The sequence below is a fragment of the Stegastes partitus genome, unplaced genomic scaffold (assembly GCF_000690725.1).
Source record: "Stegastes partitus isolate 25-593 unplaced genomic scaffold, Stegastes_partitus-1.0.2 Scaffold1818, whole genome shotgun sequence".
NCBI classification, from domain to species: Eukaryota; Metazoa; Chordata; class Actinopteri; family Pomacentridae; genus Stegastes; species Stegastes partitus.
The window spans coordinates 89,565-108,901 of NW_007579549.1; the positions used below are offsets into that span (position 1 = coordinate 89,565).

Here is a 19,337-nt window from a genome sequence, read left to right on the forward strand (position 1 = left end):
TTCAAAATGGCATCAACTTCTCTTTGGGTGACAAAGATATAAAGACATTTGCAGACGCTGCTCATTAAAAGAAGTGCACACATCTGTATTCCAGTTTAAATAATGAGTTCTAAACTTAAAAATGAAGTTTCTCAAAGTGCTACAAAACACAAGTCCTCTCTGAAACAGCTGGTGTTTTGCACAAAATATACTTTTGTTTAAATCCACTTATGGTGCATTTTCCATTAAGAATATTGAAAAATAAGAAAATGCTCAAGTATATAGTCAATAACAACCGTCCTAACAACATCCTGATGATGATGAAGACATAAACAATATGGTGATAGTAAATCAGTTTTAAAACAGATACAGACCAATAGCTAAAGAATGAAAGACTTTTATTAGAAAATGATGATAGCCTACAAGACAAATTTAGCCAGCATCTGAATCAAAACAGGAAACAAAAAAAAAAACAAACAAAAAAAACAATCATGATTAAATCCTTGTTTCAGAAGATGTTGGTAAACATCAGACAAAAAAAAAAAATATATCATAGAAACTAAAAAGTGGTACTCAAAAACATACCAATACAGGAAGAGCGTACTCAGCAGCTTTCCACATGAAAGAAAATAAATTTGTCCAGGGATTAGTGTGACATCTTGCTTGGATCCTCCCTATTAAATCAACAGATCTCGCACAATCCAGTTCTCCAAGGCGTTTTTGTGAAATCACATCCTCTCAAAGAATGTCGTCTCCAAACTTCAGCGCACACGAAGGCTTCAGATCCTAAAATACAAAACCTTAAACTGCCTTGCGGTGGTACTCTGGAGGGGCAACTTCATAGTCACTGGCATTGAAGAGCGATGCAGAGTTCTTTACAAGGTACCTGGAATGAAGCGGCATTGTGTTCACTTCTGCTGTGGTTTACGGCTACGAGCCTGTTTAAAAGATTCATGAATACTCACTTGAGAAAGTCTTGTAGATAACTGAGCAGCAGTGCAAGGCTCTTCTCATCCAGGGGAGTGTACGCCAGCATGGCTCCGATTCTCACTTTTGAAACCAAACAATGACAGAATTTTACACACTAAAGATTTTTTTTTAACAAATACCTTACTTTTTCAACTGCACTGATCGTCATGAGCAGGTATCTCAAGTATTTAAAGCAGCAGAAGGTCATAGTGGTAGATAAAGATGAATACTGACAGGAGGTAGTTTTAAAAAAAAACCCCAGCAAGAATCAATTTCTAAATATCTGAATTTTTAAAAGATTGTATAAGTAGAATTCCTGACTTAATTTAAATGAGAAATGTCTGTCTACACTCATTTACACTAATATACAGGGATGGGTGGTGTTTTTAAAGTCACTACTACTCTTACAGATGCTGCTTATCGATACTCGGAGATCAAAATTGAGATCCCCATTCCAGCACAGCGAACGAATAGTCGGCTATTCGGGTCCAGCCCTACTCTGCAACACAATTGTTTTGAACAAACTACTACTATACACTGAAATGTGATAACAATAGCAGCAAAAGGAACGGCAATCTGTTAAACAAATCACTTTAAAGACACCAATGTTGTGCTGATGGGAATGATCAGAGCACTGTGAACAGGTTTTACTGACAAAATACAATATTATGCATTCTGTTTCATTATACTGACCAGTTTTTATAAAGAGTTAAAGGCTGTACCTTGAACAGATGTTAGGTAATTTAAGTATATTGTGCTTGAAAATACACTTTTCACTCTTCACTTTTAAGTAAAACATTTAATGCAGGACTTTTTCTTTGACAGTATTTCTACTGTGCAATATTAATAGTTCTAGTTTAGAAAATAGTTGATGTACTTCTTTCATCACTGCCAACATGAACATTCAATGAAAGAAGCCGTAATAATAAAACAGGACGGCGTTTGTCTGCAGCCCCAACTCAGTAAATCTGCCTCATGCCCTGTGAGCTATGAAGCTGTATTTCTGGACCACAGCTCAGATGATGCTCCGACTTTCACACTGAATTTATGAACACAACCACAGCCAGACAATCAGCTGGCCAGTGGTTACTTTTAGTGACAGAGATCTTTTGAGTAACAGATTTGATCTGTCTGACACAGAGAGAACTCTCTTCTGGGTTTAGAAAACAAAAATTCATCAGTCTAATGTCTGATGGTGGTAGATTAGGTCATAGATAGAATGTGCAAGATACAGTCCTTCTCAATTTCTAAAGTGCCAATAGCACAACTGTTGACGCAGTCTATTGATCCTCTGGTATTTGAAAATGTAGCTCCAGGGCTTGTTATGCAGCCTTAGCAATACATGTTGTTGACAGGTGGGAACCCAAGGCTAGTGTCACTGAAACAGTGTCCAACCAAATGTGAAATATGGTCACAATCTCCACTTCTGTTCCTGAGTTATGAAAAATAGACAGTGCTATGTTTCTCCAGAACACATCCTCTCAATAAAGCTGACCTTGTAAATACTAAACATCATCACTGCATTCCATCCTATTACACGATTCTGTGAAATTTCACATTATTAGTGCACTGAGTGATGGCCACAAGTGTTTTTTGTAAGATCACGCTGGTCTTTGAGCACTAAATTCTGATCAGTTCATTGTTGTGTCTAAGTGAATATTTGAAGAAATTCCTTTAAGGCGTTCCTGACACAATTGGGCACATGGATGCACAGACAACCTGCAAATATAACGCCTCTGACCACCGCTAGCATCAGCATGAAGGCACAAAGACAAATAACTGCACTTTGTCTGAAGCTTAAAAGTCTGTTTCCAGAACTGGTGTTTCATAATAAAACATTTTAGTGTTAATGTTCAGTATTTATACTGAACACACACATTTTGGGCTGTATTTCACCTTCTCAAATAGCCCAGCGGACTTTTAAAAATGCTACCATATATTATTTTCTTATGAACAACCAACATTTTGCAAAGGATCTAAAAATTTATCTTTTAAGAAATGCAATCAAGAGGTCAATGAAGGAAAACAATAATGGCTCTTCCTAAAGAATGTCACACAATCTTGACTAAATCTAATAATAATATCCCGAACCTCACCACATGTCAAAATGCAAACATTTAACACAGAAATTGAGTGCAGTTTAAGTTCACATATTTTAATACCAAGACTGAGATTACGTCACATTTGTCCCCCTCTGTCTCGTCTTGTCATCTAGAGGCGCTTCAGCTGCCACAAATGATTTCTAAATGTGATGTGATGTTGTGTTAGTGTTATTACCAAAGAGTCTGAGTAGGTGAGGAGCGCCGTAGATCTGAGACATAGATGTATCTGGATGGTTGGCCAGGATGTCTGCGTACTGAGGCCTCTCAAATTTGTAGAGAAGTTGTGTCCCCAGCATAACATTGAAATATTCCCGGATACCAGCAACCACCTCATTTACAGCAAATTCCCTGAAACAGTGAAGAGAAAAAGTTAGATCTCGATTGCACACAGTCAACAGATACTGGGAATAGATACTTATAACAAAAAAAAAAAACTTGTCATTTTTTTTTTTTTTGCATTTCTTTTGTAAACAAGTACATGATGACATAAAAGTAGTTCTTACTTGCTGTCAGAGTTTCCTCTTGATTTCTTGTAGTTTGCATAATCTTCAAGGACTGCATCAACATTCTTTTTGGCAGGTAGGTGGAAAAGCTGAAAACAGTAAACAAGCAAAAAGAAACACACACATGAGTAACTCCAGCAATCTACTCGTGTAAATACATGCGACAACAATACATAAAACAAAGGCTGTGAAGAAGGTGACATTCACTGGTTACTGACCTGTTTTTGTCGTGTAATCAGGTCCCAGTCATCAACAAGCCATGGTTTCAGCTCCTCAGGGATTTTCACTTTGACCTCCACTCGATTTATGAAGGTTTCCTCCTAAACAAACAGGAACACATTTAAGAAAAATTTTTTTTGCCTTAATGTTTATGCAGCTAATGTCAAAAGGAGCTAAAAACATTTCAGAAATCTGCACGCTAGCTGTAGTTTCTCATATACAGCTGAGAAATATTTGACACTAACTAGTAAATCAAATCTGAAAATAACTTGCTAACAGCAACTCAGTAGATTTACAAACTTACGCTTTCCACAGTTGGGTCAACACGTGCTCTCTTCTTGCGTGGAGGGTGAGTTGGGTCTCCTCCAGAACTAGTTCCTTCTCCTGGTCCAGGAGCTGTATGGACACAAAAACACTCAACTGTGACTCTTAACAACTTCCAGCTTCTATCACATTAATTATGGAGAAAAAAAAAAAAGTTCAGTCATAATGAAAAAGAACTAAATTCATGAATTTTAATATGTTCTATTGTACAAATACACAGCATGATATACTCACTCTTCTGTTTGTTCTTTTTGGTTTTCCTACCAAAAAAAAGAAACATTCATAAGTGTTTAAACAATTTGACAAGTAGTTTCATGAGGACACATCACAGCAGGCAACTGAGAAACAAGACATGTACTCACACATCGTTTTTCTGCGATGCAGCAGGTAACTTCTTATTCGGTGCAGCTCCCCTCATTCTTCCTTCTACATAATGGTCTCTAAATTACAAAAACAAAACAGTTCAGTTACTTAGGGATACATCAATTACACTAAAGTTTGTTTTTAGAAGGTTTCAGGACACAAGTTGCAGCGAGTTTAATAAGCTGGAAAGTTTAGGAAACCTCGCACCTGCATTTTGTCATTCTCGATGCAAGTCTAGTGTGTTTAAAATATAGAAACACGTTAACCATGCGGAACATTATGTTCTAGTGAAACTAGGTGACGAGGGGTGACCTGACAGAGTGGTTAGGGCACTGTATGGTCATATGTGTCCTGAACAGCTGATCTTCCATTCGATCAGTGACTAGCTGGCTGGACCTCCTTTCCTTTTTGAATTACCTGCCTCTCTAAACTGTCTCTCCTACCACTGAAAGGTGAAAACCCCCCAAAAAATCATTCCTAAAAACCCCACAGCAACAGCAATTAGATGATAAAGATGATGAATTTGACCTAAATGTGTTGTGTCCCTGGATCTTACAAATAAGGAACTCACAGAGGAAGTTAAAAACAGCCAAGCATCATTTCCAGTTTTACTTCCTACTTTTCTATTCTAGTTATATTTTAAGTTAAAAACACAAACTTAACTAAGGTATCATACTTATATCTTATTTCCATTGTGTTCAACACTGCGTTTATTCTTGTGTTTATTTTTTCAGAGGAACATCTGGCACAAGAATTTAAATTATAGTTACATGTTTTCGTAGAAAGGTAACATAAAAAAAAAGACTTACTGATTGGCCCTCTGAAGCTCTTTCTGTTTCTGCAGATTACTGTCCACATACTTAAGCACTCTGCTTTCAGGAACCCATTCGTCCCAACTGGAAGATAAAACACACAAAGAATTCAAGCACTTGTAAAATCGAAACTTTACAAACTCTGATCATGATCGAGCTGAGAGAGAAAAAAACAACTTACTTTTTGTTCCACCCACTGTAATGAATAAAGTATTTGATTTGTTTGTCCTTGATGTTTATCTTAACACACTGCAAAGAGAGGCACGATTCATTGTCAGAAATATAGATATCAGACACAGAAGAGGATCACATGATCAGAAAGACAGGATAAGTAAGGTGACCTACCTTAGCTTCGTATAGCAATGGCCCATGAAAACACAGCACTCTTTCACCTGAACAGAGTGTGGGTCAATTAAAATCAGCATGCCAGTAGTTCATGTCCAACAAAACACGACATTGAAGCCTCAGACAAGTGCACGTCTTGGCTTCTAATCAGACATAATCAACATGCATCACCCTTTGAATTTAAATTAACTCACATATCAGCTACTAACTCTTTCTCAGACGTACAAGACTAACAGTTAAACAGGTTTATGAATGCTTTAAATGGCACTAAATTCACTATGTTCTTCTGCTTAATACTCCTACTCAATATTTTACAAGAAAACGTTAGCTTTTAATGATTAATTTCATAGCAAAAAGTTGTTTTCTGATTAACAGATAATTACAAAAGGTGGCCATACTTGACTTCAGAGCAACATTGACTTATTCCTGCCCTCTACCTTAACTACACAGTGGACACGCTGTAAAGAAAGCTGCAGAAATATCTGATGTGACAATACTAGTTAGTGATACGAAGGTAAGTTAGCCACACTAGCTGGGACTCAGCTAACAGTTAGCTCATAGAGAACAGAGAGGTGGGCGGTTAATTCATCCGGAGCTAACGCTGCATGAATGAAGCTGCTGGCTTCAATTGGCTGGAAACCCCCTCAAACTAAAACCACATGCTTTCTTTTTGATAACACTGTATTACGAAGTAAAGACAAAGCCGAAAACACAACTAAAGCGACGAATAAAATCGACAAAGACCTGTTTTGTGTTCAGAGCAACAACAATGAAAGCTAACGACGCTAGCCTTTCGGCGGCGGCAGTGTTTGTTTCAATCGATAGCTAGCTAACATTGAGGAGCTTTCCAGGGGCTCAGACACACGCAGCTGACACACATTTAGCGGGAAACGAAACGGGCGACTTGTTACCTTCTTGAAATTTAGGTTTCGGGTCCTGTTTCGGCGCCATTCACGGATTAAACTATCAAAATATGGGAAAAATCGCCAGCTCCCATTACAGTCTGCAACGGCGCCGCTCTCTAATAACGTCATGACCAACGCGGTGACGCATTGATCCCGCGACAAGAGATACATCCACAGACTCCAACCTGTTCAAACAGCCCACCAATGTCACGATGAAATAAGAAATAACAAAATGTTCTGACACGTGTCTCGTTTACCTTACACCTCGCTGGCTTCTGGGGGACAATGTGTTATTGGTATGCAAAAGAAAAAAAAAGTGTCCTGGCTAAACAGCAAGTAGTAAAACTATTTTAAAATTTAAAACCATCTCTTCCGAATTGGACCTTTGTTTTGGACGCAAGTGTGTTGATTACGGCCATCTGACGAACAGATGGCCAAACGACTGATGAGGGAAGCGCAGAGTAATTTAGGTTCTGAGTCTCCCAGCCCCACCCCTCGATGGGGAAAAAAAAGCAAAAAAGTCAATCAAAAAAAAAAAAAAAAAAAGAAAGAAAAGTTTTCGTAGTTTAAAAAATAATAATAATTATGAAGTTGTCTGCAAATTCCACTTCTGCATGTTGGTGTAAATTCTGTTTCAAAACTTCTATTCACTGCCAAGAATATTTGTAGACATATTTGATCCCTTTATTTTTAATGAATTAATTGCCTAAAACCTTTATATTTGTTGTAATGTACAGCACGTGAGCAAACCCCTGTACAATATCAATTAAATGTAATTATTCAAAACTTTATGACCTTATGACCTTGCTTTAATTGCGTTATTTCTGAGTTTTGTTCTCATAATAAATAAAAAGTGTTAACTTTTTGGACAGGCCCCACAACAGGAACTCAGTGGAAAATTAATTGGTAACATATGAAAGCCAGAAAAAAATCACTCTAAAACAAAATGTGGCATGAAGGTGAATCATTTTGGGCTTTAATATTCAGCTCTATTGTTTCCTTGGCTGCAGCTCAGTCTTTAATTGACTCTGACTGTAAGGAGGTAAAACACAGGAAATAAAGATGCAACAATGCAAGGCCATGTGTGTATCTCCTTCAAAGCTGTGAGTGTGAAGTCTTTGCATTTTTTCGTATTTTTGCTAAATACTTGTGTTACCAAGTAGGAAATAATTGCTGAGATTTAAATCTTTAATATTTTTAATATTGTGCTGTGGATAAGTTGATCTTTGCCAGAGTGACTGAGTTGCTCTGCCTGTCTCTACAAAATGACCCAAAGGTCCTCTGTTCAGTTCAGCTCAATCTAGTCTAATTTATATAGCACCAATTCACAACACGTCATCTTAAAGCACGTCACAAAGTAAAATGATAACCTTAAAAATTTTAAACAGAGACATCCAACAAATTAAAGGTTTCCCTTAGATTCCCTTTGAGCAAGCACTTGGCAACAGTACAATGCAATGCAGTTTTGGATCTGTGCTTTTGATCTTTGTCATGCTGAAATATTCCTCCTCTGCCAAGCATCTGCAGACTGGGAGTCATATGGTCAGCCAGAATCTTGGAATATATCCACAGACAGTCATGGTGTCATCTGTAAACGTCATCTCTCCATTTTGTACTCATGAAGCCCCATATAATCTCTCTCCCACCTCTGAGCTTCACTGTCAGGACTGTGTGTGCACTGTGGTTTTGCTGATTAGGTTCGTGAAGAACACTCTTGACATAAGCATGATCTAAGACAAACAAATGTATCTTGACCAAAGTTTTCCCAATGTTAATCAGCCTTTTTCCATGTTATTTAGTAAAAAGTTAAATATCGCAGTTTGGTGCCGAACAGCAAACAAGGGCTGATTTCTTGGATGCCTTCAATAGATGGTTGATATTATTCAATATCCTGAGCTGTCACCCAGATTCTGAAATCTACTTATAATCCCAGTGCTGTCTGTCTTTCAGAGGTAAACTGTAAAAGTAGCTTCTATGATTTTGGGAGGACTGCAGTTCTGGTACTACGACTCGTTCTGTACCTCGTGATTACTGCTGACAAGTGTGTGATTGATATTTCATTGGTCATGAACCTTCTTGTGTCCTTTTCCATCTTTGTAAAGGTCCTAAAATCAGATTTTTCAGTTTCTTTCACATGTGGAACCACGATACAAATATTCAGAGACACAATCCATAAAACTGAGAATGTTCTAGTATTCATAGGTCATTTTAGAACTGTGTTTATGCAATTTGAAATAACAGCTGTAGCAAATTTCGTTTCAGTCAATGATGACAGGTGTATTCACTTCTGTTGCGTCAAGTTTCTACTGTGGGGCCTGTATTTCTATTCAGTCTTTCTACAGTATTGGATTTCTTTTGTGTTCATGGGATAAAATACTCAATTTGTCCACTTAGAAAATGATGCAGTTATTGAGACGTGACTCAACTTTAATCACACGACATGTAAGTGATGCTGCACAGGGGGTGTACTCACTTCTGTAATTTACCGCAAAGCTGAGTCAAATTCTGATTTTATTTTCTACATTCGCAAACATAATCTGCTTAATTTTCTTTGCTGCATCCTGTAACAGAGTGACACATGGCGCTGAAACAGGACCGTCCTCAGACCAACGGCAAAGAGGAACTTTCTTGTATCGGTTTAATTCTTACAAATATCAAACAGCACAGTAGACCTTGTAGCCGTTCAAAATGATCAAAGCTTCTATTGAGTTATTGACATCATCTGATAGCAAAACGGACAGAAACAGAAAATGTTACAATGCATGTCAAGCAACAATGACATCTTTAAATAGCATTAATTATATAATTACAAAAGAAATATCACATACAATGACAGCAATGCATATCCACGAATCAAACGAATGCTGAAAATATATATGATAATAATAAATAATCCTAATTGTAAGCACAAGTCAAAAAAATAAAGGGAGGGGAGGCGTCCATAATAACTTCAATGGTTTTCAACTTCTGGGCCAAAATGCAAGTTGTGATTCACTCAAAGACTAAGCTATCACAGTTATCTTAAAGGCTGTTGCAAATACACCAAACACCAAAAAAAAAGGCGTTGCGTCCTGTGGCCTCACTAAGGAACAGCATCGCATTTCAAACAGGTGAGCTTTCATGTGTTTTGCAGAGACATACAAAGCTGAGAACTACTAAGTGTGAACTGCTTCACTGCTCCACACAGACGTTGTGTGTAAAAAAACAAAAGAAAAGAAAAGCAAGTGCGAAAATCAAACATAAAGACATGATGAAATGTAATTAATCCACTTGCACTCAGTGAATAGTTTTAAGCCTTTCAATTAAACAATTAACTTCAAGTAGACCAGAAACTAGCCTTGTCTTGCAAGTGGAGCAGAAATTTGTCCATGTCAACTGGCCACTTCTGTGTAGCAAAGAGTAATATGCAAAGTAAAACAGCTATACTTTAAACAAAAAAATACACAATATTGCAAATCTTAGATGTATGCTAAGGTCCAATTGTGGTTGCTTGTTGGACCAGTGCCCTTCATTCACACGCTGAAAAAGCCTGATCTTACAATACTGACTTACTCCCAATTTCTACGTACTTTAGGTACAATATTGTTCATATTTGCGAGGAGGAAAAAGTGCAGTTATGACAACAGAAGGATCTAGCGTTTGCTTTTGCATTTCTAGTGGCAACTGTTCCTAGAGGCATAGGGAATGCTTCTTTGAAAGAAAAAAAAAACAAAAACAGCACACATCCAACATAACTTACATCATAAATAATTCCTTAAAAATAATGACCACAGCATGAATGTCTTACAGAAAAAAAAATCTACAGTGATGGCAAAAATGGCCAGATCTTTCTGCTGTCAAAACATCTTGACAGAAATGATACTATTTAGAAAATAAAGAAAGTGTTACACATTTTCCTGTTTTGCTGTGACCTGCCTTTTGTACATTGATAACAATGCCCTTTTTCTTTATATTCTAAATTTGATTTTCCATAAGGTGTCACCTCATTGGTTTCTGTGCATGTATACTAAAATAATGCCATTGACATGAAATATTGAAACAAAACTGTAAAATCCAGGTACAAAAGGTACAATATAATCAAAGGACCACATGAAGAGGTGTGAAAAAGTCTTCAGTATTCACAGAAAAATATCAACTGAAGTAACTCACTGGACAAGAAGCGTCCTAAGTTTATATACATATGATAAGTAAAATTGAAAATAGATTTTCCTCTCTGTACATAGCACTTTATTCTTTCATCTTCCTCTTCCTTATTTACAAAGAACTCCTGTTCTCGAGGTCTCCCTTGCCTTTCAGTTCTGTGTGGATCTAGTCAAGAGAGATAACGTCAGATATAGAGCCATAAATGGCTGCTGCTGCTGCTTCCACCGAGGACCTGGACAATCCTGAAATGGCGTGGCTGTCCCTGTCTCTGTCTCGTTCTCGGTCTTTGTCGCGGTCCCGCAGGCTGCTGGAAGACACCAAACTACTGGTGCTGCCGCTGTTGCTGCCTCCGTTGGTTGCTGCCAACGAGATGCTCCCCGGGGTGCCCGGCTGCTCCCGCAACATCTGAGAGGAGCCATAGGGCAGGAAACGGTTGAGGAGCAGGTCGTGGTCCTCTGAGGCTGAAGCTGACGCAGCCGCTGCAGCAGCCATCACCATGTTGTAATGCTGACAGGACAGACAAGCGTGGCTGTTAGTCAACGACCAAACACACCATACAGACGTATGATGCAGCTCCTTGGTGATGCCTTCAAGTTCAGGAGGTGTACTTGCCAAACATCAGACTAACAAGCAAGTAAGTGGCTGAGTTGGAAGAATCTCTTAAAAATAGCTTGTGATTCTTAATTGCAAGACTTTGGCCAAATAATACATTTTCACAAAGCTCTTCAGCCAGGATCTTAGTTGAAAAAAAAAAAAAAACAAAGCTTTGTGAGAAGTTAGAGGTGCTGAATATCTGTAACATCAGAATTATTCATCAAAGCAAAAGTGCGCAGTTCAGACCGCACTTTGCCGATTCATTAAATGTACATTAAAAACAATTAAATACCAATCACCTACAGCAAAAACGCATAAATAAATCTAATTTCAGAGTCACACAGCCATCACTGGATGACTTGGCAACATCAGTGCCATATGTAGATTCGTCTCATCAAGGGCTGAAGTTGTAATGACATGCAGATGGTGTTTGATGCGAGGCACAACCATGACGAGTAAAAAAAATGTATGGAACACATTTTTCTACAGAAGCCGTGTGTATAGCTCTTTAGAAGAAACTCTTTGTCAGAAACTTTAAGCACGACATAGGTGGAGAACAAGACTCAAGGTGTTGCCGTTACCATACCTGATTGTCGCCTTGGAGGAAGGAGAAGAAATTTAGATCTGTAAAAAAAAAAGAAAAAAGAAGAAGACTCCAATTACTTCATTCTGGACAAACACAGCTGATATGTACCATTACAAGCAGATTGAAAGGACCAGTGTGTTGGACTTAGTGGCATCTACTGTTGAGGTTGCAGACAAATGTAACCTTCCCTCACCCTTCCCTGAGAACAACTATATTATGGCTTTAACCTCCACATGAAACACATGCAAGACCCTTTCTAGTGTTTGTTTTCTCTGTTCTGGGCTACTCAACAAAAATGGTGGCGCAACATGCTGGGCATTGTGGAAGAGGACCTGCTCCCTATGTAGACATAAAAAACTCCTTCTGAGCTAATGAAAACACAATGATTGATAGTAACAGAAACAGACTTGTGAATTTAATATAATCTTCCATTTCTGTTACTCCATCCCCATCAATCCCACACACTGGTCCTTTAGGAAGCAATAAACATCTGTACTTAAAGGTAGGTTTGTTTGGATTTTTTGAAGTCTGTCTTCATACAACACATGCATGGTTTTTGTGCACTAAATAAAGATGGACTGCTGTAATCACTCCTGCAGTCCACACTGACAGTAAATTAATCCCCTTCTAACGTGATTTTATTGTCAGACATCAGAGACAACACTGAAAGACCTCTTTCAATGCCAGACCTCTTATGCTAAAATAAGGTTCAGCAACCTGTGGGTGTAGTCATGTAACAGGTTAATTGCTGGTGTTTTGTCCCAACAAAAAAAGACTTACATACAACTATCACAACATACCCCTTCACTATATTTCCCCAAGTAAACACAGATTGGGGAGACACAAAGAACAAACTCTGTACTTTGATTGAACTAATTAGTTTGGCTACTTCAAACCAGCGAAGCATCAGATTAGCTATGGCTGAACTTTAGAATGCATTTCTGCACAATAAGCACAGTGTACTTTGTCCATTTCTTTCAGTACAGCTGCACGACTGATGTATTCATGGCTAATATGGGCAGAATGAATGAACACTATGATGAATGAAGTTTTTAATATGCATATAGCCCTGTCATAGTAGCATGAAGACTATCAAAATCATAAACCTAATCCTTTATGATAACTGACAAGTCTACCTGGCAGATCACTAGCTGTGTGGTAATAGTGGCGGTAGTCCTGGATAAGAGGTGGAGGTGGAGGAATGTAGCTGGTCTCCACAGGGGGCATGCTGGGAGCTCTGTGCACAGGTGAGGCCTGGCTGTGCAAGTTCAGCACTCTGAAAGGAAACAACGGCACACAAGGTTAGGAACAAAAGAAGCAACCTGACAGAGCTGAGCACAAACATCCCAAAAATAAAACTGTTTATGGTTCTCTTACTTTCAGATTTATGGTGTACAGACTTACCCCTTGTTTGCAGGTGGAGAGACAGGTGACAGTGAAGGACAGGCCCTTTTAGGAGGTGGCTCATCATCTAGCTCGTCCTCTGAGGAGCTATCCAGTGTCAGATCAATCACATCGACTTTCTTGCTGTTGTCATTAGATGATCCCCGTTTCTGCTCGTGTGCTTCTGTTCGAGAAGAATCTGCACAGAAACAGTAAACTCACACTGTGCTCGTAGATCACACTGACCACAAGACTTAAAAATCTGCAATCTGCAAGCTACATACCGCTGTCTACACCGTTGTAGGAAGCGGACACCTCCTGAACCTCTTTCTTTGATCTCATGGGGGCCCAGTTTCCATCTTCTTTAAACTGGATTTCATCACAGTCAGAACAGCTATTCAGGATTTCCATAAACAACCTGTAAAAACAGCAAACTATTTCAATACCTACCCCTCTAGTGAAAATCAAGTTTTTGACATTGTTAACATATCCATATGGTGCCAGCAGACATGAGCAAAAACAACAGTCAATACCAAGGATGAGTATTTCCTCCTTAAACTGCAGTGTACTGTTGCATATAAAGGAATACTACAGTGTTTGCGCAGAGTTGTAAGTGAGCTGGTGTGCTTGAGCTACATTAAGTAGTAAAGGGGTGGTTTGCTACTCATTTCACTGTATGGAAACATTACACATATCTGCAGTTACACTTTGAAATCAAACCACACAAGCGGGAACACATAATATAAATGAATATATGTCGATATAAATCAGTGTCACGCTCACCCATCAATAATAAGGTGCTCATACGGTGCTTTCTTGTCACAGACGGGACACACCCAGGTTGGCTTCTTTTCATTCATTTGGATATAAAGTGTAGCATCGAAGCACTGAAGATGTGAGCATGTCATTGCTCTGCAAGGGATTGTCAGCCTCATCTTCCCAAGCTTTAACACAAAGGACACACAAGACATGTCACTTCTCAAGACTGCATGACATACCACTCAGTTTTATGACAGATATTTGCAAGACAAAGCAACAACTAATTGATATGAAGCACGTGGAGAAACCCTGGCACCACAGTCGTCTATCGCCACACAACCTCTTCTTTATATTTTGCCTTTTGTCTCTATGCACAATAAAATAGTTCTTGGCAAGTTACATTTTCATGAGAATTGTAAATTAGTTGCTTGATGATCTATTAGTAGGGTAATTAACTTCTCACAAGTCAGTACAAATGAAGCATGGTAGTGGTGAATATTATTTACAGGACACAGGAGAGAGACTCGTAGACTGGTGGTAGCGATCTCACTCTCTGGGTCGGCTGTCAGTTTCTCTTTGACTGTAGAGGAAGCAAAACACAAAAAGGTAAATACACATTACACATTCTTATTTCAAGTGTGCAGTGTATTGCTTTGTGTGAAAAGGACCCTAATCTGACCCAACATTCATCTATAATCCTTGTATAAAACACACCAAGTACAACTTATTTAAAGCATACCATCACTCTGGGATTTCCAAAGAGCTCCAAAAACAATAAACAACACATACATATGATGAAAGAAAATGTATGTGGAAGCTGCAGTGGAATAACAAGTGGCCCTTTTTAAAGGAGGGAACAAAGGAATTTTTTCCAGGAATATTGTAGAGACCCTTTCAGAACTTAGTTCCATTTTTAGGTCCCAAATTTAGATCCTTGGACTTCCAAAATGTAAATGTGTGGTTGAACAGGCCAAAAAATGAACACAAGATACTTCATGAAAGAATTTACTTTATGTGACAGTCTTTTAAAATTCCTGCTCACTGATAGTGGCAAACCAAGTTCTACGTGTTTACTACTTAATAAAGTGCTGACTTACTCAGAGCTCTTGAGTGGTCAGGGTTCCTAATTCCTTTGGCCCGTAGTCTTTGCAACAACACTGCAGACGACTGCTGTCTTACCAAATACACAGCCATGGAAAAACTCTGACAAAAGAAGAAATAATGAGCAAAGCAAGTCACGCTGATGGCTCATGTCTTCCTCACAGCTTCAGACAACACTAGTTCAAACAGGCTTTGATGAAGTTTTTCCAATATTCTGGTCCAGTGCTCTTACCCTCCCAATTTCTGAAGTCCATGACACCACAATCGTGTTGGGGACTGTTGTGGACAGTCGGACAAGAGATGTTATGTTAATGGGGCGACTGGGCCTTTTTGGTTCAACTCCATTTTTGGTGGGAGGAAGATATCCCTGCAGATAAAACACCAAAAAAAAAACATCAGTGACTTACAATACAGTAAAAATATGACAATATAGGCCAACAACAAACAATGTGGACTCACCGGGAGATTACACGGCTTGCCATTAACCTTCACGCACAGATTAGGGGGGAAATGATCCTCCTGGGGACAGCTTGTTTCTGATAAACAAAATCTGAAAATGAAGGAAAAAAATTACATAGAAGATAAGTTCAAATGTTAAAAGGGGCAAAAGGTTGGGTTGCTTGTATATTTTACCATTTCAGATGTGTCAAGTACATCCATCTCCATCTATGATATAGGAGAGCACTTCTTAAAGGATGTCAATCATCACTTTTTAAGTCATTAGGTATTCTTTCTTTCTCAGCTGATAAAAACTGTGCTTGGCTGAACTGCTTTATGTAAGGTGTGAAAGTGCTTTGTATCAAGATTCTATCAATAGTGTACTTTGCCTGTATTGATCGGTTTACTAAGACTGTATCCACATTTCAACATTTTTCCACGTTTTACTGCCTTTTTTAAAAGTAGTTCCAGTTCAGTGTAAATAAAAACTAACAGGCTGAGCAAAAAAGAGATAAACATATCTTTGATCCATGAATTAGAACCAGTCCTTGTGGTAGTGGTAATAATAATAATAATAACTCATATTGATAACTATTTTGGCCATTTATCATCATGGATAACTGTCAGCTATTGGATATCACATGATTTGTTTAAAACTTGGGTGTTTATTGCTCAAATATAAAAGAGAGAGACTAAAAGGGCATTTCTGAAATATGCTAATTAATTTAAAGATTTTTTAAAAAAAAGAAATGAAAATGAGGTAGCATTCAAGTGACACTGCTATTTCTGGTTGCTTCAAAACTCAGAGAAGACACGCTTTTCATTTAGCAGCTAATACACAGAGGGTTTAAACAGACGCTCAAAAGAAAACTAATTAGACATACCTTAACTGGACTTGAACGGCAAAGTCACATTTGGTCCCAGATATGTCCCTAAAGAATTTAAAAAGGAGGCAGATCAGGCTGGTCAGAACAGCTTCACACACAATTTAATAACAGCTCATTTCACTTTCATTTCTACGTCAGATAGCATCCGCTTTCAGAATCCTCCAATAAATTGTACAAGGGTATGATAGTGAAGATACTTTGACAGTGTTAGTTCTTCCTCCGTGTCGTCTCACTGACAGCAGAAGACAGAATGTACAGGGAGCGCTCTCACTTACATGGAGCTGCTGATCTGTTGAACTTGCTGTGGTGTTAATGCAAAGGCATAACATGCTTCCTGGAACCGCTGACTGTTGTCTGAAGCTGTGAAAAAAAAAAAACAGAAGCGAACAGTCAGTGAGGAAACATACAGAAATGAATAGGCACTAATGTCAGCTCATACTGAACTTTTACTGAGGGCAGTTTGGATATATGTGGACACAAAACTTTTTCGGTATGACACAAGGGGGAAGTGTTATCACTACACCCACAGCTGAGAAGCAACTTGTGGACTCACCGAGGCTGGTGGGCTTAATTAGCTCATCCAACACGTCATAGAATGGCAATCTCTGGAGCTTGACATCAGGGTGTACTGGGTGCAGGGCAGAGGGGAGGTGAGGCAGAGTCAGCTCATGCTTAGGCCCGAGTAAAGAAACAGGCAGCAGCGGTGACGGAGAACCGTGGCTGTCAAATCCTAGCTGGGCGAGGCCAGTGGGCAAACTGGATGCAGAGTGAACGCCAGGAAGAGCGAGGTCCACTGGCGAAACCATTTTGGTTGGGAAGCGCCGTCTGTAGAGCTCTTTGATCTTCATCTGCACTGCGGGACTGCAACCAGCCTTGAGTAGGTGGAGAGCTTTGGTCAAAAGTTCATGTTTGCGCCCGTGTTTATTCCGTCCTGCATACCCCAGCAACACTTGGAGCTCAGAAACTCGAAGGCTCATTACCATTTGCTGGTGAAAAACAAAGAGTGGGAAAAATAGTCTATATCAACTGAAAAAAAACCACATAATCTTACATAATGAAAAAAAATTGTCTTCAGGGTTTAAAAGATTTTTTTAAATCAAAGAATTCCTGCTCCATTTATTAATTACTAAGATGCTTTTCATCTCTGACAAACGCTTGAAGCAGGAAGAATAATAATGTTTCCTTGTTCCTTGTCCGACTACAATTAAATCTCAATAAAAGACCAACCCTTAAAGCATCATCGTACAGTATATTAAACTCACACAGCCACTCTGAGATGGCTCTGGTCGAGATAGCCTATTCACCAAGGTATACTTTTTCAAGGTATACTTTTTCAAAGCCTTAATTGATGAAGTGTCAGCACATGGTGCAAATGATAAGGTGTGCCCACTGTAACAAAATACAACTATGTAATATGCCAGAGACTGTATCTTGAGAAAATGTCACAGAATAGTTGATACAGAACTGGCAACGTTTGACAGAGCAGCTTGTGATATTGTATCAGATTGTGTTATAGTATAAGATGGACTTATTTTGTTGTAGGAAATTGTGAAAATAAAAGCAAAATCTTACATCATGATAGAATTGTGTTTGTTTATATTCTTAACAAACTAACAAACACTTCACAATGTAACAAATAACAGCCTTATAAATCATCACAGAATTGGACAAACACCTCTGTGATACAACAACACTGTATTACATGCTATTACACTGTAAAGGTACTCATGTTTTCATGTTAACTTCATGTGTGCTAATCTGTTGTCCCTGCTTGTGAACAACTGTTAACTGTGTCATACACAAATGTCAACACTGAAAAGACAACTTGCAATTATGAAGCCTATGTGCACATGTTTTCGCAATCCACTTTGGTTAATAATCAATGAAGTACAAGAAGTAAACCTTGAGGTAACTGTAAACATGATTAAGATCATTTAAATGTGGCCTGTAAGAATGTGGTGTTGTACCACAAAGATATAGAGTACTTTTTGATATCATTATTAGATGGACTGAACTCCGGAATGAGTAAACGTCAGATGCCTTTTAAGGTATATAACACGAGACTTGCCTGTACAATAACAGTACAGCTGACATGATTGACTTTAGCAAAGGAGGAGTGGCAGTAGTTCAGATACCGGGCTAGCAGAGGTGCAGAAGGAAAACGTTTAACAATTAAAAGTGTCTACTGTCAACTCACAAGTTGAAACATTAAAATAGAAGGTGAAAGGAGACAGCGCAGATTTAGTTAGCATAAGCCAGCTAACGCCGCCTGTATGATGCTGGTATAAGCTGTTTGTTAGCTGATGTTGGTGACTGAAAGAAAACTAAATGTGTTATTTATATTGGTCTGTTTCGTGTTTGAGAACAAAAAAATGCCAACATAGGTTACATTACAACTAATGGTGGTGAACAGTGACTAAATTTTATAGACTATCATAATATGTCAGAAGTAACGCTAATGAAAGTGAACCTGCGCTTGGATTCCAGGGAATAGACAGAGCCCATTTTTTAACAGACACTGTAGTCCGCACGGTGAGTTGTTGATAATGTCAAGTGGCTAAAGCTACAGTGTAGCTAGATTAAAAACGCTGACAGGAACGTGGGTTTGTCCCTCAGTAAAAGCGATATGTGGCCTTATCTGCAGGTGAGCCGTCGCACAGACAGCCTAACGGAACGTCGGCAAACAATAACAAAGCTAATGCTAGCGAGCTAGCCACCTGCTAATTGCTTGTCTGCTCCCTCCTGCTCTGCTGTTTTGTTATCATACGCTCTGATAGCGTCACTCCTCGGGTCTCTACTGTCAAGTAACACTAGTGCTACGACTTGAAAGTCAAATCTCAGTGTGTGAAACGTCTATTTGTCAAGCTAATGTAGGGGCTCGCTTTACCTTCAGTTCCGCACTCTCCGCCATCTTGTTACACTGGG

The 19,337-nt window shown here is 38.7% G+C and overlaps 2 protein-coding genes across 2 annotated transcripts; both read right to left on the reverse strand.

The window, feature by feature from the left end:
• Positions 1-360: 360 nt before the first annotated feature.
• Positions 361-6,650, reverse strand: LOC103372740 (mortality factor 4-like protein 1). Its single transcript, XM_008302448.1, has 12 exons — positions 6,528-6,650; positions 5,617-5,663; positions 5,453-5,520; positions 5,269-5,355; positions 4,459-4,536; positions 4,331-4,356; positions 4,077-4,168; positions 3,772-3,873; positions 3,554-3,642; positions 3,226-3,398; positions 945-1,029; positions 361-865 (listed from the first exon to the last, which is right to left on the reverse strand). Exons 1-12 carry the CDS (start codon positions 6,565-6,567, stop codon positions 781-783), a joined length of 972 nt encoding a protein of 323 aa, XP_008300670.1. The 5' UTR covers positions 6,568-6,650; the 3' UTR covers positions 361-780.
• Positions 6,651-9,143: 2,493 nt separating this feature from the next.
• LOC103372741 (E3 SUMO-protein ligase PIAS1-like) lies at positions 9,144-19,337 on the reverse strand. Its single transcript, XM_008302449.1, has 14 exons — positions 19,300-19,337; positions 16,966-17,398; positions 16,688-16,772; positions 16,410-16,457; positions 15,547-15,637; positions 15,320-15,454; positions 15,084-15,189; positions 14,493-14,566; positions 14,011-14,171; positions 13,512-13,645; positions 13,249-13,426; positions 12,981-13,120; positions 11,845-11,882; positions 9,144-11,171 (listed from the first exon to the last, which is right to left on the reverse strand). Exons 1-14 carry the CDS (start codon positions 19,321-19,323, stop codon positions 10,830-10,832), a joined length of 1,989 nt encoding a protein of 662 aa, XP_008300671.1. The 5' UTR covers positions 19,324-19,337; the 3' UTR covers positions 9,144-10,829.